The 27,097-nt window shown below is 31.3% G+C and overlaps 1 protein-coding gene across 14 annotated transcripts in view; it reads right to left on the bottom strand.

Moving 5' to 3' along the window:
* The window catches only part of LOC122520187 (glutamate receptor ionotropic, kainate 2), a 97,612-nt gene that overhangs the window by 33,533 nt on the left and 36,982 nt on the right, over positions 1 to 27,097 (bottom strand). For all 14 annotated transcript variants that reach the window (XM_043640214.1, XM_043640219.1, XM_043640213.1 and 11 more), the window contains 2 exons: positions 14,607 to 14,768; positions 3,689 to 3,940 (listed from right to left, as the gene is read on the bottom strand). In XM_043640214.1, the coding sequence (XP_043496149.1) occupies positions 3,689 to 3,940; positions 14,607 to 14,768 (414 nt within the window). The remainder of the gene's footprint in view (positions 1 to 3,688; positions 3,941 to 14,606; positions 14,769 to 27,097) is intronic.

Below are 27,097 nucleotides of genomic sequence, written 5' to 3'. Positions count from 1 at the left end.
TCAATCGTATAAAATATTTTTAATCTTAAGATTACGAGTACAGAAACCGTCGACTTATAAAATATCTTATAAATTGTCTGGCTCTTTCCTTTTTACGATTTATACCACGTAGAAATAATAAAAGACTATAAAAAAGTTCTTTCTTTGACTTCATCTCCGTTTTTGGATTATAGTATGTGTACGCGCGTGTACGTGTGTGTGTGTGTTTATGTGTATACATTGAGAAGAACACGATTTCGAAAAGCGAGAAGTCTTCCTTCGAGCGTGAAAAGTTAAAAACGTTTGGTCGTGTTATGCGCTTTAATGCGCTTCTGTCGTTCATGGTATGTCCGCAGGGAGTAGGAACAAAAGGTGAAGAAGGAAAGAAGGATAATTCAATTTGTTGGAAAACAACGGAGGCTTTGGTACCATACCATACGAAAAGAACTCGACGAAGTGGCAATCTGTAGTCTCTTTATAACAGCTTCCACCTTGTTCGAAAAAATTTGTTAGAACGGTGGTGGTGATAAGGGTGAGCGAAGGGTAAGGAAAAATAGTCCGTCGTCGGTCCCTTCATCTAATTCGATCTAGTGTACTTCTCGATCGTCACAGTTCCCTTTTTCAACACGATAATCTTGTTTTACTTCTATGTACTGTCTTCAACTTTTCCCGTTTATCTTTTAAACGAGAAGTACTTCATATATATATATATATTTATATATAATATTACATCTATAAATGAAAAAGAAAATAAAAGAAGAAGAAGAAGAAGAAGACGGAAATGTCGATAAAATCAGGTTACTTGAAAAAGAAAAAGAAAGAAATAAAAAATATTCCTTGTTTGTAAATTTTCATTTTATTTCAAAGTCACTGATTTAGAGTGACATCTTAAAAGAAAGTAAAATAGAAAGAGAAAGAGAAAAAGATACGAAAAAATACAAGAAATAATATTAGAAAAAGGAATGAGAGAAGAGGTAAAAGAGATAAATTACACAAAGAAATACACGGTAAAAATTATCGCTGAATATCTTTCCCTCCCGTTGTTCTTATTAAGAAAACGTTAAATTGAAAAATAACAAACTTCGTCTCTGTAAGATGCATCTTCCTCCAATTACGACGTACTGCGCTTGCTCATATCTATTAATTGCATTTTTTTCTTTTCTTTTTTTCTTTTTCAAGAGAGAGTCAAAAGAAAGGGAGGAGAGCTAAGCGCAAAGAAAAAGAAGTAAACGCTCAAGGGTATGAAGAAAGTCTACTTTATGGAGTAACCTACAAACCTGCCCCCCAATCCCACCCCCATCTTCACCGTCACTATCACGAAGGAATGGCTAGGGGTTGGTTTGCAGTTTGAAAATTTATGACACGATACCGAAAGTACCTATCCTCTACGTTAGGACCAGAAAGAATTTAAGAAGGGATACATTTCTTTCCCATTACCTTTTTTTATTTCCTTGAACAGTAATAATAAAGTTAATAACTAAACTCACTTACTCGTAACTATCGATCTCGATGAATTATCTAAAACATCACGAACTTTCGCGATTCTTATTTATTTGTATTTATCTAACGTTATTATTTTTTATTCATCTTAAAAAAAGTTTGCAAGAAGAATGTAATAATACGAATTTTAAAGATGGATCGTTAAAAGTGTTTTATTCTTTCGAAAGAAACCGGATACATATTTTCGATATAAAAGATTATCGAAAATAATCAGTCAAATTGTTATAATTGCTCGATATAAGATGTCGGGATTTCTTTTGCTCGTTACTTCGACGAAGATTAAATATTTTTTTCGCGAACTTTTATCACTAATCATAGGTAATCGATACGTAGTAATACGTAATGTATTAGCGTTTATTTTTCTTTATTTCTTTTTATTTTTTTTTTCGATTAATAAAAAGTGGAAATTCAAAAGTATATATAAAAATTTTCGTTTAACCTTAGCCACATATCATTTACTTTATATACTTGAGACACCATCATCTTGTTATTAGGATATTACTCTTTCGTAATGTCGCAACTTTTACGAGTAAAAGTCGAAAGGCCGGTGATAATCCGCCGTGAATTCGACCGGCTGCGATTTCGAGTAGTAGAAATTTTAACGCTGGAAATTCGTGGCATCCGAAATACGTTGGATAGACGAAAACTATTTTCTCCTCTTCAAGTTTTAACGAACTCTAAAACGGGACGTTACTCCACTGATGAATATTTGGATGGGAACGTATGCGAGTATATTCTCCTTGAAAATGTTACACCGTTGAAATACCCGGAATATAGCTAGATATGCAGATAAATATGTAGATAAGCATGTGGGTGAGCATCTGCATACGTATTTTAAGTTGTAATACGTACCTGAGAAAATTTAACGTACATATACAGATAGATAGATATTACGAGAAAGAATTATCGAAGATTTGTTTGAGGAAATTATTATAATAGATGTTATTAATATATAAGAAGAATAACGCGCGATTATGAAAATTTAAGTAACTTCAAAATATCTTTATCTCGAAAATGTACTTATTAGTTTTTATCATTCTCGTTGAATGAAGTTTTACAAATTGTACCTAGTTACAAAACTTACCATTGTTTCTTTTTTCTCGGTGTGTAACGTTTCTTTTTAAGAAAATATCTCGTTTTGAAACTTAACTCGTTAGATTTTTCGTTGTATTTAGATTAAATATACGAAAACTCGTTTTGAAATAATGAGATTCTTAAAAAAGCTTTGCCGTTTACGTTCACGAACATATCGAACCAATTAAAACGAAGTGGATGATAGTATACATGAGGAGAGAATGATATTACGATAAAATGAACGTATCAACAATAATTATATTGAATATCGATAAATTCGAAACGAACGAACGTTTCCGCGTACATTCGAAACTTTATTTTCGTTTTTGCATTCGTTTTTATCGAAGTGTAACAACAAATTTTAAGATTTTTAAGCTCGTTCGAGGAAATTTTTAGAGTTCGATTTGAAGTTCATTGTAAAGGTAAGAAAAAGAAGTGAAGGAAGCAGAAGCCTTTTTGGACCTTTCCAGGTGAACGATTTTTCTTTTTCTCATATTCTTTTAAGGTTAAGAAAGAGAGAAAAAAAAAAAGAAAAAAATTGTAGGTTCTACATTGATTTCGATTGTTAACTTCTTTTTCTTTCAAGAGGAACACTCTCGTTTCGTGAACCGAGTTTGAATCGTATTTAAAGATTACCATTAAAAACGGAATATAAAGGGGGACAAACGTTGGGAGTCGCGTTACGAGGTTTACAGAGTCGCACGTAAACATAGTTATATCCGCGTGGGTATGACAGCTCGACATTTTCTACGTTCCATTCACGTTACCAAGGGCTACCTAGTACTGTCCACCACTTATACCAACTGATTCCAACGTTTTATTTTCATGGAAAACTCATCCCCGTAACAACCAACAAATATTAGACGAAAAAAATCTACATACGATTTAATTCCGTCCTACGATTTTTCGACGAAATCTCTCGAAAGGCAAACCTTTTCGATAAATTTAAACAAACTCTTGCAAATGATCGTTAATTAATTAATTGTTAATGTAGTTATAAATTAGAAATAAATTGTTCGAATATCTGTGTACATATGTATAATATAAAGTTACGTTATCCTATTACGAGATATGAATATTAATTAACTATATTTTTCGTGCAAATGTGAACTCGTTGAAAAGGCACTGCACTCACCGTAATCTTCTTCGTAAATGATAGCTACTCTAGTCCAATTCAGAAAGGACATGAGGTCCTTAAAGGCTTTGTTGAGGTGATCCTGAGCCGGGTAGAGATTTATGCTAAATTCCTTGAACGTTGGCTCAAAGTCGACCCTTGCTTCGAGATGAGGTACGTCTAAAGCTTCGCATATACTTTGGATATGAGCTCCTAAAAGAGGATCCGAAGGTCCAAAAATACCTTGAACGGACCTCGATAACTGCTTACACGCTGAAACATCAAGATCCTTTTCTTACTTTTCAAAATACTTTGATTGAAAAATTACCTAAGAATATTTTTTATCTTTTTAAGTGATTCATTTTTTGTATTCTGGGAAATAGACGAATTTGAAAAATTAATGTCTCTGAAAAATTGATTTCATATAATAATTAATTATCAAACATACTTTTATCGATGATACAAATGTTCACTTCGTTGACAATAACCATTGTGGTATAGAAATGTTATTTGAAATGAAATTGAATCGATAAGGAATCGGAAAGAAACGTTTTCTTTTTCAAATGTTGAAAAAAATCCGTAATATTGATGGATGACGCCGTTCTTCAAAATAATTGATAAGTATTATGCAAAACTTTAGCGATCGTTTCCGTTTGGTACTCGATTCAGTCTGTTTATAAAGGCAAGCTACTTTGACGATCATCAATAGCAATGTATTACGTAGTGAACCGGACTGAACTGATGGGATACGGATGGACATGATTTACGACTCTTACGTGTACATATCACCAATGAAAAGCAAGAAGAATGACCAGTGAAATTGATACGTTTTCGAAGGGTCCATTTCCTTATCCATTATCCTTTCAGTTACGAAACGCACAGATAACGTTTTTTCACGATTTATCTTTATTCTGTATTCTTTTTCTTTCTCTTTTTCTTTTTCTTCTATCATTTTGATCAAGAAAATTATTCTTGGCACGCTATGTTATCGTCTATGTTGACGATAACATTGGCGTCGGCATCAATATATATATAGACAGGAATTGTTCCAATGGGGGAAATGGACGAACTCGATTTTGAAAATACTCTTGTCGCGTTTAAGCACAGACACCGCACTGTTTTGCGGACAACGTACGAATTATTCATGACTGAATCCGAAATTTCTTTATTTTGAATCGCAAGGGTGGAATCGACGAATGTATTCCAACTAGATCACCGTGCCGCCACACGTTGATGTTGTTACCAAACGACGATTTCGTTGACTGCTTGCTTTCTCTTGTATTTGACCATTCGTATTGTACGTGTGACTTTAATTTATTTCCGATTTTTACAATTATCGTGTTCCTTTTTTCTTTCTCTTTTTTAAATCAAATGATGAAACTATCATTCGAAGATTAAAGAAAAAGGATACCTGTTGCCTCCACGTGCGATAAAAGTGAAACTCGTATTATTATGTGGAAAATAATTAATTTATTCATCTATGCAGTGAGATTGTTTCTTAAAATTTTTCCTTGATAATTATTGATGTAGTGTGTTTAGGATTAAAACAGTTAAAAAAGAATTACATTATAGCCCAGTCAACGCGGGCCATACCCGGAACTTTTCTTGTTTATGCTTCAAAACTTGATCTAAGGGTAAGTTGACGACGCTGAATCGAATGGTGCTAATTATAATAAAATCAGCAACCGGCATCTTGGGGAAAAAGGGTAAAAAAGGGTAAAATATAGCCTTATCTTAGAATCTAGGCATTTAATCGAAAAAAGTTTCAAACAAAAGTTGTAGAGAATTAAAATATACATAAAAAATGTTCTATGAGTTATCTTCGTATTTTCAAAAATAAGCGAATAAAATTGGATTGAAGATGGGAACAAAATTTTAAGAGTGGGAGAAAGCAAGCTTATCCCTCCGTCGCGTTTTACACGCGAGCGAGCTAGTATGCGTGCGAGCGTCCGTGTGCACTAATACACAAACGAAGGATCTTCGGCAATCTTCGGGACTCTCGGTCTTGCATGCAAGTGCGAGTGAGAGAACAAACCGATATTTCTCTCTTTCTATTTTTTCATTTGGTAGCCAGAATTTTTCGTTTTGGCCATCGTGCGTCGAGCGTTTTGTATATCTATATATATCGGCGTATAAGCGCGGCATTTTTAAATCGAATCTTGATGCTTATGGCACGCCGTTTCTTTATTTATTGTCAAAAATAATGAACCTTGAGTAAAAAAAAAATAATTCATTTTAACAGAAACTATTATTATTTAGTTGAGAGTAAAAATAATGAATTAATTTTGTGTCTCGCAATAAAATTAATTAGAATAATTAATTGATATAAATTCGTTGCCTCACAAAAATTTATTTGTATATCAAATTGAATACGTATTCTCTTTAAGACAAAATTTAAAATTTAAATATTTTTCCTATTAAATTATGTATTTTATAAAATTTTAAATTACTGACTTTTTGTCTCGTAAAAATTTATTAGTGTATCAAATTAAATACATATTTGAAAAAGAAGAATTTTATATCCACACATAAAATTAATTCAAGATATATGAAAGGATATTCTAAAAACGTGGAATTTATTTTTTGTCTATACATAATTTTAATTCATTTTTATTATGTTATAAGAAAGCAGTAATGCATTCCGATTCATCTTCGAAGTCTTAAGAATTGTACGAAAAATATTGAGCAATTATCAATTGGTGCGTTAGCGTAAGTAGTAACGTCTTCGCTTCTCGCGCTGGTTTATTAACGTTCGATTCTTCGCGGGGGAATTATTTTTTTTATAAGTTTTTCTATCCTTAGGTTATATAAATTATTTTTACATTTCCTAATTTCTAATTATATATAGAAAAAAAATTAAAATTATTACAAAAAAATTCAAAGCAATAAATTTTTTTACATCCTGCACAAATAAACGAAGTTTATTACTTAAATTACAAATTCATCCTGTAAATATCATCCTAAAAAATGTATCGTTTCGGCACGTTAAAAATTAATTTTTGTTATTTATTTGATATTGTTTTATTTATAATTGGTAATTTTATTACTCGCGTAATAATGTTGATTTCCTAATAAAATTTATATCGTTAGTGCAAAATTTAAAAAAAATCTGAGGTGAGACTCATAGATCGTCTCCTTGTTAAGGATAGAAAAAGTTATAAAAAAAATAATTCCCCCACGAAGAATCGAACGTTAATAAACCAGCGCGAAAAGCGAAGACGTTACTACTTACGCTACGCACCACTTGGTAATTGTTTAATTTTTTTCGTACAATTCTTAAGACTTCGAAGATGAATCAGAATGCATTACTGTTTTCTTATAACATAATAAAAATGAATTAAAATTATGTATAGACAAAAAATAAATTCCACGTTTTTAGAATATCCTTTCATATATATCTTGAATTAATTTTATGTGTGGATACAAAATTCTTCTTTTTCAAATATGTATTTAATTTGATAAACTAATAAATTTTTACGAGACAAAAAGTCAGTAATTTAAAATTTTATAAAATACATAATTTAATAGGAAAAATATTTAAATTTTAAATTTCGTCTTAAAGAGAATACGTATTCAATTTGATATACAAATAAATTTTTGTGAGGCAACGAATTTATATCAATTAATTATTCTAATTAATTTTATTGCGAGACACAAAATTAATTCATTATTTTTACTCTCAACTAAATAATAATAGTTTCTGTTAAAATGAATTATTTTTTTTTTTACTCAAAGTTCATTATTTTTGACAATAAATAAAGAAACGGCGTGCCATAAGCATCAAGATTCGATTTAAAAATGCCGCGCTTATACGCCGATATATATAGATATACAAAACGCTCGACGCACGATGGCCAAGACGTAAAATTCTGGCTACCAAATGAAAAAATAGAAAGAGAGAAATATCGGTTTGTTCTCTCACTCGCACTTGCATTCAAGACCGAGAGTCCCGAAGATTGCCGAAGATCCTTCGTTTGTGTATTAGTGCACACGGACGCTCGCACGCATACTAGCTCGCTCGCGTGTAAAACGCGACGGAGGGATAAGCTTGCTTTTTCCCACTCTTACAATTTTGTTCCCATCTTCAATCCAATTTTATTCGCTTATTTTTCAAAATACGAAGATAACTCATAGAACATTTTTTTAGTATTTTTCAATTCTCTACAACTTTTGTTTGAAACTTTTTTCGATTAAATGCCTAGATTCTAAGATAAAGTTATTTTTGACCCTTTTTTACCCTTTTTCTCAAAAACGGCACTTTCCACCTCAAAAAAATTAGCACCATTCGATTCAGCGTCGTCTATTTACCCTTATATCAAGTTTCCACCTTCTTTCCTGAGATATGAAGGAAACGGCCCGCGTTGACTGGACTAACTGTGGAGATTACGAGAACGCTTTGTACGCACTCCCACTCTTGGGTGTTAGGTAGATTTGGAAGAAAGACGGTTGATGACCAATAATGGATCGGAAAAGGGACTAGGACCGCCCTTGCGTACCCTTTCCCCCTCCGTCGGCGGTAGGACCGATGCATAAGAAAGAGAGTTAGTCTTACGATTGCGCTTCGAAAAGTATTATGATTGCACTGGAGTTATGTATTATAATTAAGTATTAAGAAGTCTTATGGTATTATGTCGAGATATTAAGTGGTCGTATTATGTTGAAGTGTTATGTGTTCTTATTGAGTGATTATTAGTTCTTATGTCTTATGTGTTACGTCTTTTATGCTTTATGTTTTCTTACGTTTATGATTATGTTATTTTGAAGCCTTATGTTTAAGTGATTTTATGTATGATTAAATATATGTGTACTCTTAACTATTAATCCTGACAAACAGTTATCTAAATAGTAACGCCCTTTAATCCTTGCATCCAGACCAGAGAAGATCTATCATCATCTCGTTCTTTTCCTTTCGTTTACATAAGCAAATACGAAAATAATATACAGGAAACGTCTGTCATTAAAAAATTGTACGTGTTGGTATAAAATAAGAAAATATACGGTTCTTTTAACGTCTAATTGTTCTTTAGTATCAGAATCAATTGAATATTCATTAAAGTAAGACTAATATAAAATACATTTGTTAAAATATGACACACATATCTATAAATATACTTGAAATATTGAACAATTTTAATCTGATATTTTATTAGATGAAAATTTTCAAAACTCGAAGTCATCATTTGATCAGGAACGTTAAAACAAATGTATTTTAGTTTAAACAACCTAAAATATTAGTAAAGAATATTAGAATGTTCGATATACTTTAAATAATTATTAATTAAACGAAAAAAATGTATAATGTAGTCTAAAAGCACGGATTATAAATTCGACGTACCTTCCTTTTCGGAATCCACCGATAGACTGTCTCGTTGTCCTCTATGAAAGTTCCTTTATTAAATGTTGCTTATATGACTTTCCGAACGTTGCGCATGTGTATAAAGGAAATAATATACCTATTTAATAGAATTTAAGATTAAAACATTCTGATTTTAGTATTTTTATCTATTTTACGTAATTATTTTAATGCTCCTGCGAATGAGGAAAAATTTTCATCTAATAAAATATAGAATCGAAATTAATTTATATTCTGTAAACGAAAAAAAAGATTGAGAATGAATGATGATAGATCTTCTTCTGGATGCAAGGATTAAAGGGCGTTACTATTTAGATAACTGTTTGTCAGGATTAATAGTTAAGAGTACACATATATTTAATCATACATAAAATCACTTAAACATAAGGCTTCAAAATAACATAATCATAAACGTAAGAAAACATAAAGCATAAAAGACGTAACACATAAGACATAAGAACTAATAATCACTCAATAAGAACACATAACACTTCAACATAATACGACCACTTAATATCTCGACATAATACCATAAGGCTTCTTAATACTTAATCATAATACATAACTCCAGTGCAATCATAATACTTTTCGAAGCGCAATCGTAAGACTAACTCTCTTTCTTATGCATCGGTCCTATCGCCGACGGAGGGGGAAAGGGTACGCAAGGCGGTCCTAGTCCCTTTTCCGATCCATTATTGGTCATCAACCGTCTTTCTTCCAAATCTACGTAACACCCCGGAGTGGGAGTGCGTACAAAGCGTTCTCGTAATCTCCACAGTCTAGACCACCAGACGTTACTTGATCGGAAATAAATATTATATTCCTTTCTTAAGAGGACCCTTTCTTATGAATTCTACAGTTCTATAAGTTTTCTATTCTATCGTAAAACAAACTAAGATTAGATTATCCTATAGCCTATCCTAAACTAATATTACTCCGTTACAATTCAAAGTACGTCAATATGTATGTAATGCTTAAATAAATGTATATCTGTGTAAAAAATCTTAAATATAAGTAGAATGCATAAGAGTATTGGACATGACTTAAAAAATTGTTAATTAATCGAAAAAAATGTATATTGTTGTCTAGAAACACAGAGTATACGTTCGGCACACCGTCTTCTTTGAAATTCACCTTCAGACTAGGACGTTGTTCTCTATGAAGGTTCTTTTATTGAAAGTTGTTTATATGACTTTCCGAATAAGGAAATTCTATTAATTGGGGCTATTATTCCTTTTATACACATGCGCAACGTTCGGAAAGTCATATAAACAATATTTAATAAAAGATCTTTCATTGATGACAACGTGCCAGTCTGAAGGTGAATTTCGAGGAGGACGGTGCTCCGAACATATACTCAGTGCTTCTAAATTGCAATATACATTTTTTTCGATTACTTAACAATTATTTTAATACTCTACTGATTTATTAATATTTTAGATTGTTTAGACACATATATATTAGTTTTAACATTACATACTTAGTAACGTACTTTGAATATTAAATAATTTCGATTTTATGTTTCATGAGACAAAAATTTTATTCTCGAAGTCATCACTGCGCAGGAATGTTAAGAAAAAATATACTTTAGTTTAAAAAATTGCATAAAGATTAAAAGAATGATAAAATTAGAATGTTATAATCTTAAATTTACTTTATAACGAATATTATTTCCGTTATAGATATGCGCAATTTTCGGAAAGTTATATAAACAACATTTAATAAAAAGAACTTTCATAGAGGACAATGTCTCAGTCTAATGGGGGAGTTTTGAGGAAGATGGTGCACCGAACATATACACATACATTTCCTTCGATTAATTAACAATTTTTCTAATACACTAATATACTCTACTTATATCTCAAATTGTTTAAACACATATATATTGAATTAAACATTATATACTTATTAATATACTTTGCATATTAAATAATTTCGATCTGATATTCTATTAGGAGAAAATTTTATTCTCGAAGTCATCACTATGCAGGAATGTTAAAAACAAATATACTTTAATTTAAATAATACAGAATATTAATAGGATACACAATTAATGTGTTCGATATACAGTAAGTAATTGTTAATTAATCGAAAGAAATGTATATTATTGTCTAAAAGTAGGGAATATTAATTAGACGTACCGTTCTCTTCTAAATCTAACGATAAACTAACTTGTTTGTCCTCTTTGAAAGTTCTTTTATTAAATGTTATTTATACGACTTTTCTTAGGCTACATACATATGTATAACAAAAATAGAATTTATTCTTCTGAAAGTAATATATAAACAAGAATCGATATAAAAATGTTAATTATCTTCCATAGATGACAATAAACTAGTTCAACGGTTGATTTCGAAGAGAACGATGCACATCGAACTTATATTCTGTTCTTTTACTTATGTTAGACGTATCTCGTACATACATACACTCACACACGCTAAGAACTTCCATAATCTTGTTCAACTGTCGATCGTCTATGAATTTTATCTCTTCCTAAGGTATATCAATGTTCCATCTCTTTTTTATGTCGTTTTATATAATTTTATCGTTACCATCGTCTTAAAAAGTTTTACTCTAAAAAAAAGAAGAAACAAATTTAATCTATTATTTTATATCCTCATTATCATAATTCATCAACGATAACTAAAAATTTTTTCTATCCAGTTCTATATTCCTTGATATTTTAAGATAAATATATTTTACAATAATAAATCAATCAATAGACAATTAATCAACAACTAATCGAATTTTAGGTTAACGAGAAAATATTTGTAAAAAAGCGAATGTTGCTTTAAAAAATCGATCTTCCTGTTAATAAAATTTTCTTTGATTCAGTATAACGTCGTGTTCAAAGGAAATACATAAGGGTCGGCACTTCGTTACGATATCACTCACAGCTTTAAGGAACTGTTACTTACTTATATAACGTTCTAAAAAGAAAAGTTTTTTTGTTTTTTTTTTACTCAACGTTCTAACAGTTCTTCTTTGATGTTTACTTTCCGGTTAATCTCTTTCGATTATTAGAAAATGAATGACATGTCTTACAACTAAATATTGTTGAAAAAACAATTCTTTTTCTTTTTTTTTTAAATTGAAGCATGAAAAATCTGTACAGGAAAAAAGATACATAATATATTATTTCGTAAAAAATTTTTTATATGAAATCTTAATGTATCCATAGCTTTCAACGATTTCAATCAAGTTCTTTGATCAATAGTATGGAAATCGATGACGTCGAGGAAGCCATTTCGAGTCAGTGACGAATCTATCGACTACCCTTCGGCATTTGATTCCAAACAAGTCATCGACCGATGCTGATATCTACAACCTATTCGAGTTTAAGCGCATTCTTTCGGAAAGCCCGCTCGTGCTCATCCCGTAATTGAGTTTTTTTCTTTTCTTCTTTTTCGTATTTTTACCATATACGAAAGTACTCGACGTAAAGTAAAAAAATGAATGGAGTCAATGCGATGTGCGTTTCAATGTGTAATTAAATCGATGTGTACTTTTTTTTTCATTTATAAAATACCTACTTCAATAATTATCCATTTAATATCATCGTCCAACTTTAATCCTATATATTTTTATTTTATTTTATTTATTTATTTATTTACTTCTCACAACAAAAACCTTATTGCACTTAAACTCTATTGCAGCTAATACTTTTTCTATTACTCCGGATATAGCTTTGCCATAATTGCTTTCACAACTTTGCTCTCTCTCTCTCTCTCTCTCTCTCTTTCTCGAACCAATACTTCTATCGTATTTCAAGATGACTGTCTCGAACGGTTGATCGTTTCACGAAATTCATGAAGATTCGTATTAAATCGATATTTCTAACGTAAATTCAATTTTCTAGACGTTTCACGTTTTACTTCGATTCTTTTTCTTCTTTTTTTTCTTCTTTTTTTTTTGGCAGACATTGCTTGCAGTCTTATAAACGAACTACCCCCGATGGTAAGCACTCGAAATATAAAGAAGATTCACCTCGTATAAATAACAATTTTCTACCAGACCTTCTATAGAAAAGGATTTGTATGATTCTAAGAAAAATTTTTACACAATAGACTAGTTGCAATATACCGTGTCTGGAGATTCACTCTACTTTTCTATTGAGTATAATATGTCTGTTGTATAAAGTAAAATTATTTCTAAGGTAGATAAGGAATAAATGAATGAAAGAAAGAAAGTAATAAAGAAATAAAGAAAGATAAAGATAAAATGAAAAAGAGATAGGTAAAGTATTGAAGGTACTGAAGTATTGATATCTTGAAGCAAGAAAATTTACGAATAATATAATTACTATTTATTCTCATCGTTAATTAAATGTAAGTTTATTTAAAAATATTTAAAAAGATATTTTTTTCACCAACCGACCTATCAGCCGGACAATATGCAAAATAAAAATTTAGAAAAGTTTGAAAAAAATCAGAGATTGCCCTTGTTATATTTCATTTTAATTTCGTATAAAAAAAAAGAAAAGAGAAAAAATACTTTTTCAAAAAATTCACGAAAGTCCTACATGAATACAATATTACGTAAAAGACCAAAGCCTGAAGCAATTGCTTCTAAGAGAGTAGTAGTCAGTCTTAAAGGGGATGTTCGAGGATTTCAGCCAATCAGGGCTTTGCTCGAAAAGTTGTCGACCCTTGTGTCTAGTATGACATAAAACGAGTCAGCAATAAATGTAATGCATTGATAAACACTTTTTCATTCCAGTGAAATTACCCTTTATAAAATATTCGATTTTTTCCAACATTTTTCAAATTCAAATTCAAATAATTAATTTCACGTTAACGTAAATTATATTATACGAGTTACTCGTTAGGTAAGGGAACAAAAGAAAAGAAAAGAAAAGAAAGAAAATATATAAAGTACATACTTGAAATTGATTCAAGCATCGTCTGCAGATCGTTAATTCGTGTCTTATCGAAATATGTCGGCCTGAATTTCTGAAGTATTTAAAAAACATCTTACCATTTGACCATGAGTATGCGTATTGAACGTGCCATCTCAAAAGTAAGGAAAAGCTTTTTCTCTTCCGAGAAAATTTAATATATAAATATCGTTAAACTCACAACGATCATGCTTATGATGCATTCTCGTTTAAAAAAAACTCTTCCTTCTCGTTAATGACTATTTGTATACAAAAATGTTTTAGAATAAATAAGAAAAGATTGCAATGTTGAATCCAAATGCACGAAGTAATGTAAATTATAAATGTATATATATATAATATATGTATATAATATTATATAATAATATATAGTATTTGTGAATTATAATTTTGTATTAATTTTTTAAATTATTCGAAAATTATATATTTATGTTCTAATTTCTATTCCCATATTTTCCATTAGTCGGATAAATCTCAAAGCGTAGTAATTAAACTACTAATTACGTGGTATGAAATATCGATTTAAATCCTTATGAATGATTTCGATATGTTAATGCAAGGCATAGATTATTCGCTTTACGTCGATATAAATTGAAATACGCGTGTTTATGACGTTACACGGGATATAGATATATTTTTAAATTTGTTTCGTTTCTTTATTTTTTATTATTTTTTTTTTTAATATTTACCTTTTTTTGACGTCCGAAAAGAGTCATCCTTAGGCACATATTGAATATCGTAGACCAGCGTTGTATTTGGCAAAAGTGTCTTATCCTTATTGATCTTATAAATTGCGTATTTAAAAGCTAGTTCCGAGGGACTATCCTTCTGATCCTCCGTGAAGATAGCACCTGTAACAGGTTCGAAACAACTATGTTATATTGCTTGAATTTTTCATGGAATAAATTTAATTATACAGAAATAAAAAAGGACCAAAATTTATTTTAAGTAACAAATTTAATTAAAATTAATGTATAAAAAAATCAAAAACATTATTGTCAGGATGTCACAGTTGACGTAACATATTGCTTGATTGATATACGTTATATATACTTATATATACGTTAGATATACTTTTGGTAGGTATATGTGGTGCATACATATACTTACATATATACATTCCTATATTACCATCCTACTTTACTTTCAATTAATGATTTTACCGTGGCACAAGAAGTTAGAGAAGTAGTTTTAATTAAATTCGAATAATTACCGTACTTGGTGTCATGCTTATCCTTTAAGAAATTGCACTGCTCAAAGAGTTACTATCTGTCGGAGAAGGAAGAGTTAAACATTTTCAAAGATTATTTTTTCATAAAAAGATTTTTATATTCGATCAATATTTTGTTTTTAATGTTTTTTTCTTTCGCTTTAAGCTTCGCTGTCGACATTATTTATTTGAATAAATAATATTCTTGTTTATTAATGTCATAATTTATTAACGTTTCATTGAAAAACACACTACATTTTCTATCTCGTTGATACATCGGAAAAATGAATTTTTCCGATGATCGTTTATTCGTTTTTATTTCAATGAAAGATAACCAATTCGCAGGTTATTATACTCGTACCTTTTAACCAATTGTAATAGAGTTCATTCGATAAGAGTGATATGAAATAAAATTTTGAACTCGAAGTGAAATTAAATTAATACAACGATAACCGAAATTATTTTATGTTCTTGATTAGTAGTTTGGGTAAGTTTCTTCGGGGAAAAACGAAACTTCATCTTCTTCGGTGGTAAAACTTTCTTAAGAGTTAATTCACCGAAAGAACGAATCAATCTTCCGTTCTTCCATGGTATCGTTCTCCCTTTGAGCAGTAATTAAATGAAATTAATTAATCAAGTTTGTAAGACATCAATTTATTGGTCTTATATTTTTTTATTTCCTTGTTTTTTTGTTTTATTTTGTTTTAAAATTCTTGATATTATAATGATCTTATCATCTTCTTGTTCGAAAGAATAAAGAAGACGATGAAAGAAAAAAGAGAGTTATAGTATCGATTGTATATCTATAACAGATGGATGTTATATTCGATGGAATGACACGCCTGTTAGTGACATTAAACATGCGTACATCTGTCGTATAATTATACAATAAATCGCCTTTACATTGCTACTATGTATATCTAATTATAATAGCCGTATGTGAGCGGCTGTAAATCAGACTGGCTAAGCGTTTCTCAAAACGATGTACATTACTGGTATATATATATATCTGTATATCTTCGTATATAACAAATCCCGTTAATTATCATCTCTTTTAAACCATTAACGAGTGATAAAGAATACATAAATACATATATACGATGAAATAATAATTATATTTTCGGAAAGAAATTGATCAAGATATTTTTCACGATTATTATCAAATGAAAGCTCACAATTGGTACATTGTCGGTATTTTAAACGTTGAATCGAGCGAAAAACGTAGTCGTTAAATCTTTTCCCTAAGGATTGAAGCTTGGGAATCTGTGTTTCCCAGGTTCCCTTTTCTCTTGTCCTTTCTTTTTCATATTCAATGCACGATAGGAGGAATATGCTTCGTCCCACGTATTGGCACTTACCTTACAACTCGCATTAACATTCGAATAGGAATATTCACCTTTCTAGTTTATCGAGATTTCAGCTTAACCTCGGACGCGACTAAAAATATTATTTTATTACTATCATTTATACGGTTTTTTTTTTTAAATATTATAATATTTATATTTGTTAGAATATTTTTATATCGAGCGTTTAGATTTGATATATTTGGTATATTGATGTTAAATGAATTTGTTAAACACGCGTATTGTATTACCTCGTACTCGTATATAAAATTCGTCCTTTCTTACGCAATTTTTGAAATGCTAATCTAAAAAACGAATATATATATATATATATACATATATTATTTTTCTTTGAATAAAAGCTAATTTATAGAATTGTATTACACGAATGGAATTGTAAACGATTGAGAAGAGTACTAGAAGGGAATCGAATTTATTGAGATTCTGAAAACTCGATAAAGATTCCTACGTTGAGAAAGGCTCTACTACTATTCTTCTCGCACGTGACAAAAGAACTTCTTTATATACATACATACATACATATATATGTGGATAGATAGGTGACATACTTCGTTCTATTGTAGAATCAACTCATCCGCAGACAAGTAAATTGAAAAATTCGAGACGTATGTATGAATCCCATGGAAAATTTCCCTAAGCTTTACAAAATTTAATACATTTCTTATAATCTATTTTGAAACTTATTCATCTATCGAATGAGTTATCATATAAGAAAAAATGTCATAAATAATAAATTATAATATTTTTTTTAGCTATCCTTAAAAAATAAAGAAACAAAATAAATTAATTCTACGTGTTTTTCTTTTAATGAGGTGCGAATAAAACTTTAGAAAGAGAATCGAAGAAGGTAGTATTTTTCTTTTTATCCTTTCAAGATCGTTTCAAAGGAGATTTCAAACAAGTCTTTCTCTTCGGAGATATCTGAACTCAAATGGTTATTGAAATCGAGTGTCGTGACTAGATAAAGAAAGATGAAGTCACGAATAGTAGTTGGTGTTGCTCCGTTCAAGTTTAGGTCGTTCCAAAAGACGAAGGTTGGTCCTTAGAGATCGCAGGGCTCCACATCGATTTATCCAAATGCGAATACTTTAGCTACTTTCTTTTTATTTTTTCCTCCCATAATGAAAAATCAATCTTATTTTTGTTAGTTCGCATTTTTAAACGAACATTTCTTACTATATTGTTGATTTTGTTTTGAATAGTAATAATCGAAAAAACATTTATATACAAAAATTGATCTAATCGATTATAGAAAATTATCGATTGTTTCTCTATATTTTGGGAATGCTTTTAATCATCGGTTATCTTCTCCGAAAAGAGAAAGAGGAAAAGGGCTGAAAACATGACGTTACCTCCATCGACCAATTTATTAAGTTTACAAAGAACATTGTCATTGTGATTTACGAAGCTTCATCGTTTCAAGCGTTCGTTGCTTCTGCGGATGGGTAAGCTTCCTATTTTCGCTTGAAAAAGAATTCCTTTTCATCAATTTCGGTCAAAGTGTATTCTATAACTAGAAATATGTCGTATTTCGAAACGTCATCGTGTTGTACGAATGTAGCAAAATTCGTACCTTTGATTTATTCTCAAAATTGAACATTTTGTTTTATATAGTTTTGCTTTTTTTCTTCTCCTTTTTGAAGTTATACTTCTTTTGGCGCGTTGGGGAAAATGTAATGGGGAGTGATTTTGTTTCGAGCGTCTGGAAAAACGACACCATGAAGTTTGTCAGTATTTACGACGCGCGGCAAAAGTTGTCTTCTCTTCTTCTTCCCCATTTTTTCTCAAGCGGGTCACCCATCCAAATACTAATCGTACTCAGCGCTGCTTTACTTAAATGATCGAAGCGAGAACTAATGCTGTAACCGCGCCATGGCTGTTGACGCGTGAAGTAATTCGATATATCTCTCTTATATTTAGTGTGGACTGATATCTATATTTTGATATTTTCTTTTTCTTTTTTTTATGCTTTCTTATATATAATAATAATAATTATATTTTTTTTAAGTTATTTTTTTTCTTTGAAATTTTTTTTTGAAGTTATTTTTGAGGTTATTGAGGTTATATTCGTTTTAGTACGGCAAAGAAGTATAACTTCTTACGTGCGTACGTAAGTACACACACCAGTTCTTTTTCTACGAAATTTCTTTTTCTCTTTCTTCGAATTTAATTAACGAACGAGACAATAATTTCGTAGAAGTAACCGAATAAACAAGCCCACTGACGAGACGTCATTCGCAGTTGCAACGAACTTTGCGAAAGACCCGTTCCGAAATGTACGAGACTTGGTTTTCTTTTCTTTCAACGGAGAAGATTTATGCAAAGTTTATCGATCGTTCGAACACGGTAGTATACTTTGTTCTTCTTCGAATATCCGAATGTTCAATGAGCGCGAACGTTAAATTGGATTTTCCAAATGTATGAAATAAAATATCATTCGTTTAACATTATAACTTGAATCTTTTCTTCATCCGTTTGCATATGTGCTGCTATTTTGTATTATATTTTCAAGATTAATTAATAACGATGACAATAATATCTACCTTTTTGTTCGCGGTTAAATCTACGTTAAATATAGGAAGTGATGAGAATCTAATTAATCACTGGTAGGATGCAATTTCGGTATCTTTCCGCGATACAGAATAAATCACGTCAGCAGCTGTTATCAAAGTTTCAACCCTTGGAATTTCACCGACGTTTTAGACGTAATTGGTAAAGTAACTATCTATTGTATCTTGAGAGAAGCTCTTTGACTCTCTCTCTCTCTCTCTCTCTATTTCCTCTCTCTCTCCCTCTATGAAACATCCCCAAGCTTCCCCCACTCCATGTCTTATAAGATGTACGCACCAGAATCAAGAAGATCGAAGGAAGCAAATAGACTATTGTTTCAGCTTGATCCATCTCGATCGTATCGTTTGTACACATACCATTCTTGATATTGCATGAGCCGATCTGCAAATATTTTCTCTACCAACTGGCCAAGAGAGAATGTGATATCGATGAATAGAATAATATTACCAATCCAAGAGTTTAATATTATAGAAGGTTTGCTTTGCGAAATAATATTTATTTTTAGATAATTTGACAATGTTACTTGTTGTTATTTTTTCTTCTTTTTTTTTTGTTTTAAAATAGTAATAATATATCAGATCAGAAATCGACGATACGATGATAATGTTTAAAGGATGAAAGTCGTGTAAAAAGTATGAAACGAATGCACCATTTGCAAGAAAGTATTTCTAACGGAGCCTATTTGCTTGTCGAAGGAGAAAATTTCGTTTATTTATTTCTTTGAGGTTGATTCATGCGATTGACGTTAAAGCTTGAATATATGTATAATAAATTTTTATGAAAAGGAAGGAAAGCATCGACAATTTTACATTAACGATTTTCACTCTCGCACGTTTCATGCTGTTAAGCCTGCTTTACGTTATACGTGGCTTTTCATCGGTATAATATTCTATCATATGAATAACCTCGTTGGATGAAACGAATTAAAATAGAGGAAACATGGATATATAGATAAAATAAAATAAAATCTACATTTATATAGCTTCTAATGCGTATTGAACGTTCAGCGTAACGGTTGCGACAATTTTTCTGGTATTTCCGATTAAAAAATTCCGTTCAAAAATTTGTAAAATAAATGCTATTCGTAATCCGTAAAAAAATATATATATATACATATAGCAAATGTTTTCGCTGATTAAATTTTTTTATAGAAATATCGAACGGTAAGATAATATCATATAAATCATGGATAAATAACAAAGGAAATCCGTCTTTGACGATTTTATTTGGTATCGTTGTGCATTCTGATCCTTTTCAAAAATATTCGAACTGATATATCGAATAATATCGATGCTTTATATTAAAAATTTCTTCATGTAAAAAGAGTTATATCGGATTAAAAGACGACAGAAAAGATATATAATATTTTAACAAGTTAATAAATCAAAGTCAGATAAGAGAAAAGAGTCAAAAATACACAAAAGAAACGTATTACATTTACGCAATGATATTAGCAAACGAGAAAATATGTTAGTTGTCAAGAATGAGGATGAAAGCATTCATGGAAATAATAGGACGGTAAGTCTCGCGTACTCGGGTGAGGACTTGAATTATCGTAGTTCGAAGGACATTTCATCCCCCGAGGGAAATACGACCGACCGGATGCAACCGGAACCGATAATGTTCGGACGTTGGGCAAATGCCTGACCAGATACATTGTGCAACTAACGTTCACCTCCCTTTTCCCTCCTATATCTCTTCCCCTTTCAGCATATCACCATGTGCGGCTCGTTCTACCATCTCGTTCGTTAAGCTCAAAGCTTTGTCGGTCTACACCCTAAGTTATCTTCCTAAAGATTAACGACTAATTACAGTAAAATAACAATCCTGATCAATCCGTAGAAGCTTTCGATCGAATGGCATGATGACGCATTATTCGGTTTATTTGATGTAAGGGGGGATATGTTGATAAAATCTTGCAAAAGCACTTTCGAATTAAGCAGACTGATTACGTTACAACGATGATCCTGATCAATCAATTAAAACGTTTTATCAATTGAAAGTTTGGAGATATTATATTTATTTATAATAATTATATAAGATCATAATATTATTAATCCATAGAAGCTATCGATTGAATGACGTGTTAATATATATTATTATTTATTTGATATTAAGCAAGTGTAAATGGTACTTTGTAAAGAACATTGAATTAAATAAAGGAAAATATAAATGATAAGTATTACACTGCTATGTGGTCACGACAACGATGAGCATAAGCGAGGAAAACGAGCACGAAAGTGACGATAAGAAGTTTCCTAGGTGCCTCCGAAACTCGTTATTCCGTTTTCTTAATTACAAACAGCGTAATTACGATTCTCTCTCTTTACGATTATCGCACCGTTTCAACGATATCTACCTTACTTACTTCTTCGTTATGCTATTGCTACCTCGCGCTAATTATCCGTTATTCCAACGTGTTTTATTAACATCTTCATCGAGATAAATCTTCTACTTCTTCTCCTTTTTTCTTCTTCTTCTTCTTTTGTCGGTTTACTTTTTCAAAGAGGAAGATTATACTCTTCTACTTGTTCTTTTAGTTTAATTATTTTTTACTTATTCATTATCGGCCCTTTATCGATGGATACATTTAATTCTATAGAAAAAGTTATTTTAATTGGAAAAAAAATTTCAATCGACTTTAATATATATTTTAATCAAAAGAAAATACGTTGATTGATATAAAATAAATAGATTTATTATATATATAGATTAAAAAAATAAAATGTGGAACCTTACATTTACCGCGAGAAATCGATCTCCAGTATGACGTTCACTTTATAACGACTTGACTTTGACTGCCGTGCTGAACAAAACATTGAGGAAAGAAAAATAGTGAGGGTTCATTGCTTCATCATTTCATCGACCTTAACGTTCGGTCGATGTCAATAAACACGACAACGTTCTCAAGGGACTTATCAAAGCATACTGAAAATGAAATTAAACGTTGTTTCGTATTATTTTCATTATTTCTTTCTTATCATCCATACGAATAAATCTTCTTTTGAATTAGTTACGTTGATGATATTGGTTACGAAGGAAAATTACAAAAATATTGGTATGTTTGCATAATAAATGTTCCTTTTTTTTTTGTCAGAATACTTTTGTACTATTACGAGTTCTCCTCCTCACTTTACACGCTTGCATTCGTTTAACGATTTTATAAAATCCCATTGTACATACATATTCTTTTTCACGTGTTCTCGAACAATTATAAAGTATCTAGCTCAAGTGGAAATACAAAGTAGAGTTATAGATGGGTGAAAGGTGAAAAGTGAAATAAAATTTTTCTACAAAAGTTTCATCGTTAATATACAGGAGAAACTCTGGGGTTTTTCACTGGACCCTTGTTCACGTGGTTGGAATATTTGTGTTAAAAAAGTTGAAACTCGAGGAAGAGAGAGCTTTTCTCGTTTGTTGAAAATTTTCAGGAATCCGTTAGAAGTTTTCTATGGAAAAGAATTGTAGATCTCCACTTTCCAACTGTATTAGATTAGAAGACTTTTCTTCGACGTAAGTAGATTATCTACTGAAGAACGATATAATCCTTCGTGATGAATCTCGAGGACTTTTGAGATTACTTCGTTTTTTTCTCCTTTCTCTCTTTTTTTTTCTTTTTTCTTTTTTCTTTTTTTTGTTACAACTAAGTTCGAAAAAATTTTGGAAATCACTGGACAGCTAATGCTTACTTGTTAACGTTCGTTCATTTGAATTGAAAACGATGATAAATATTATTCTAATGTAGTATCATTTGAATATTTATAATCTGAAAGATTCCAACCTTACAGCGTTGTAATAAAACGTTGTATAAAAGGAGAGAGAGAGAGAGAGAGAGAGAAAAGAATACGTTTCAATAGAGATAAAAAAGTAATTGATAACATTTTTTTTATTCTTTTTATTAAGGAAAAGCAAGCTTACTTTTGAATATTCATCGTCAGTTCAATCGAGGTTTTTTATGTAAATGCGAATTCACGAAAAAAATTTCCTATTGCAGTTATGTTCTAGGATCTTTTAAAATTCCGATATCTGTGCGTATTCGTATTCGAACGCAAAGTAATGTACAGTAGATGCACTCAGCTAATGTTGAATGGTGTAATAGCTATCAGTATACTGACTGGCAGTGAACATGAAAGAGTATCTATCTACCTATAGGGGCATAGTAGACAACGAATAACTGCCAAGTTTCAGGATGTTTTTCTCTTTTGATTACATTGCTTATCATATGGCTCAAGAGTTAATATCTTTAACTTTTAAAAGTATGTAATACGTTCGTGAATCGAAATAATAATTAAAAAAAAAAAGTAATAGTAATATGCATTATTCTCACAGCTTTCGCCAAGAAATAATTTGATTTACAATTATGTTATATTCACACATTCTTCCACACTTGGAATGCGTTTAATGACTATGAAAAAATGAACAGAAATAGATATAAAATTACGAAATATTTAATATAAAACAGAAATAAATATCAAAACGTATTTTTGGACATAATTATTTATAAAACAAAATTTTATAAACACGTGGAAGTTTTAAACTCCACGAATGATTTTGTTCTAAGCGCAAAGTCGAGAAACAAAGTTTCGTAAACTCCGATATCTTCTTATTCTGGAAATATACTCGTATATGGATTTCGCGCGCAATCAGCGTAAACTCTGCTCGAAAGCTCACAGTTCTCACAGTTTCCTAGCAGTCTGTCGACTAACATAAGTAAGATACCAAAGTTTATCGTTGAGTCGCGAACGCCACGAAATCGCGAGCGGGAGTTTTCGAATCGAAACTTTTCTGTGAAATCTTTCGAAACGATAAGACCAAGACCCAAAACCATTTTCTTTCTCTTTCTATTTCTCTCTTTCTTTCTCTCTCTCTGTCTTTTTCTACCTTACATCTTTTCTATTCCTCTCGATATAATTACTTCTTTCTATCCCATCGAAAGATTAATCTCGAATGGAGTAGGTACCTATAGATACCAACCGGCTGGCTGAGCATCGTTGGAAAAAGTTTTTCGAGTAGGCGAGCAGAGTCCGATCGTCTTGAGACTAGATTCATTATCCCGAAGTATTTCGCACCTTGTTTTTTTGCCTTATCTAGATTACTTACTACTTTCAAAGTTTTTGATTTTTTTTATGTTCTTATTCTTTTATTCCTTCCTTCTTTTTCTTCCGAGAAAAAAGTACGAAGAAACCGTACGAAGAAACTAATTCTTTGATTGCTTTCAGACCAAAGGAGGAAAATCGTTCCTTTTCTTCTCGTGAACTCTACTAGTCTCTCTCTCAAACTTGCAAGAACGAGCTGACTCGACTACGACGACGACGACGACGACGACGACGACGACGACAAGGAGGCTCGATTTTAGTTAAAAGTCATTTAAAATACGTTACAGAAGAATACCGTTTGAAAAATACTTTCACTAATGTTAAACGTTACAAAAAGAAACTCGACTTTCTTTGGGAACTTGTTCGATCTTTGTTATCTTTGTTAAATCATTCATCATATTTACAATATATATATTTACATATGTAGATTATTTAAAGAAACGGTGCCAAAAGTATATATTCGTGACGTCACTTGACAATCGTAAAAGACAGCAAGCAAAAGATATCTCGTACGCGTAACGAACCGTTTTTCATTCTTTATACCGTCTTTAACGCGCGCTACTTTCCGCGCCATTTCTTGGCAACTATGGTTGCCTGTCTGGCTGGCAAGCTTTCGTCTTTAAGATGCAACCCTACTTTGCTTTTCGCCTAGTGGCTCTCTTTTTACTCTCTCTCTCTCTCACTCTCTTTTTCTTTCTCTCTCTCTTTCTCTTGCTCTCTCTCTTTCTCTTTCTCTCTCTATCTACGACTTTTGTTGTCGAGTATTATTTCCGTTTCTCTCGATATTCATCTTCCTTATATTCTTTTCTATCTGGAACAATCTGAACGATTCTCTTTAAATCTTACCATTCGTTCGTAAATATTCTTCATTTTAAGTTACGACCACGATACTATTCAACCCCGTTATAGATACGTACGCACACACACACGCACGCGTGCACGCACGCAAGCGCCGAATCCATTCCGATCGATGTAGTACGCCTCGTCGACTTATCACAACCATAATTTCTTATCTACACGCGAAATATCGAACAATAATGAAAACGATTTATCTACGAATCGATCGTAACATTTTCTCTTAACATATTTTTCAATTTATATATCTTGAAAATCAATCTTATTTATAGATAGATTCATCCTACGATTATTATTATTATTATTATTATTATTATTATTATTATTATTATCATCATCATCATTATTATCATCATCATCATCATCATCATCATCATCATTTTCAATTTCTCGTTTCTGTTTGTAAAAAATTGAAAAAATTATTCCATAGCATAGTTTTTCTTCGTATTGAAAAGAAATTTTCTTTCGGATCTCTCGAGTTTCTTCATTTCGTGTATGAAGAAAAAGAAAAAGTAAAGGGGACTAACAATAATAGAAGAATAGTACGAGTACCATTAAAAGTGAGGAGAATAAAGGAAAGGAAAAATCTTGCAACTTGTAACATCGGTGCAGTAAGGGAAAACGTCGCACGGGGCATCGAAGTCGAGGGAAGACGCAACTTTGGCACGTTCTTCGTACCCGACAGCTCGTTACACCTTTCAAACCTACAACTAGATATAAAAATGAATACTAAGAATGAAAAAAGAAAATAAAATAAAATAGAAAGAGCAAGAAAAAGAGAGAGAGAGAGAGAGAGGCGGACGTTTGCCAGACAGATAGACAGACAGACAGAGAAATATAAGAATAAAGAAAAAGACAGATAGACAGACAGACAGACAGAGAAAAAGAGAAAAAAAGGAAAGGAGAGGATAAGAGAAATCCAAGGCTTAGGATAATCGTAAAAATGGTGGTCGCCTTTCGTGACGTTTCTTTTCTCTTACCATTGTCCGTACGTTCTTTATATCCCATCTCTGCCTACGTTATTCTACAGTCTAATCTCTTTCCTTTCCTCTGCTTTGTATCTTCGTTTCATCTTGCACTAAAACAACCTTTCGTATCTCTTTGATCGTTATAATTTCGGTCGGAGGATATACTATGTACATTACGCGAACGAATCCCGTCGAAGAAATTGTCCACCTTCGCAGATATAGATATATCTTAATAGAAAAAATTTGTTTAGACCGTTGTCGAGTTCATCTTACAATTCATTATTCCAAAGAAAAAATTTTTAAGTAGACACGTGTAGATAGAGATAAATTTGGTATACAATTAACCGAGAAATATTGAAAAGAATGAATTTTCCTTTTCTCGATTTTGAAAAAGATAAATTTATCTTTGTTTCGCTTTTAAAGTTTCTATGCAAAATGTAGGATGAATGAATTTGGAAACACGAGTGCTCACTTTTCTTCTCTCTCTCTCTCTCTCTCTATCTCTCTCTTTCTCTTTCTCACTTTTGGTGAAGTCCGTTTGTGGTCGGAAACGGAAAAGGAGCAGGAAACTCTCTGGAGGATCTCCTAATGCTTTCGTAAATGTTCTCTACGTGAGCCGAATGTTAGTTATGCCAGTTCAGCAAATACGATTCGTTGGTCGTTACGTCCGTGCATGGACATCGTCCGTCAAAGAACCGTGTCAAGCGTTAGGGATACGAGATATACGAACAACCGGAAAATAGACATTTCTCGGTTGATGGATTACTTTCCTTTTACTTTTATTTTAATCTATTTTAATGTTATTTTTATCCTTCGTCGTCGAAATATTATTCATCGAATTTTATCGATATTCGTAATAATTTCAACATATCGAAAACGGATTTACGTATCGTTGATTTTGATAAACAAAAAAAAGGAAACACACATATATACACACACACACACACACACAAAATGTCTTTTCTATCTCGAATAAAATTTATTTTATATATAAAATAAAAGAAAAATTCAAATGAACGTGTACGATACGCCCGCAGAATTCGTTTATGGGGATCGTATTATCAAATTATGTCTATCAATACACGTATCTCTCGATCCGAATAGAAGAATGTTATC

This window comes from Polistes fuscatus, unplaced genomic scaffold (genome assembly GCF_010416935.1).
Source record: "Polistes fuscatus isolate 324 unplaced genomic scaffold, CU_Pfus_HIC Scaffold3, whole genome shotgun sequence".
NCBI lineage: Eukaryota > Metazoa > Arthropoda > Insecta > Hymenoptera > Vespidae > Polistes > Polistes fuscatus.
The sequence above is the reverse complement of the archived record's forward strand: the minus strand, read 5'-3'. Positions and strand labels throughout refer to the sequence as shown.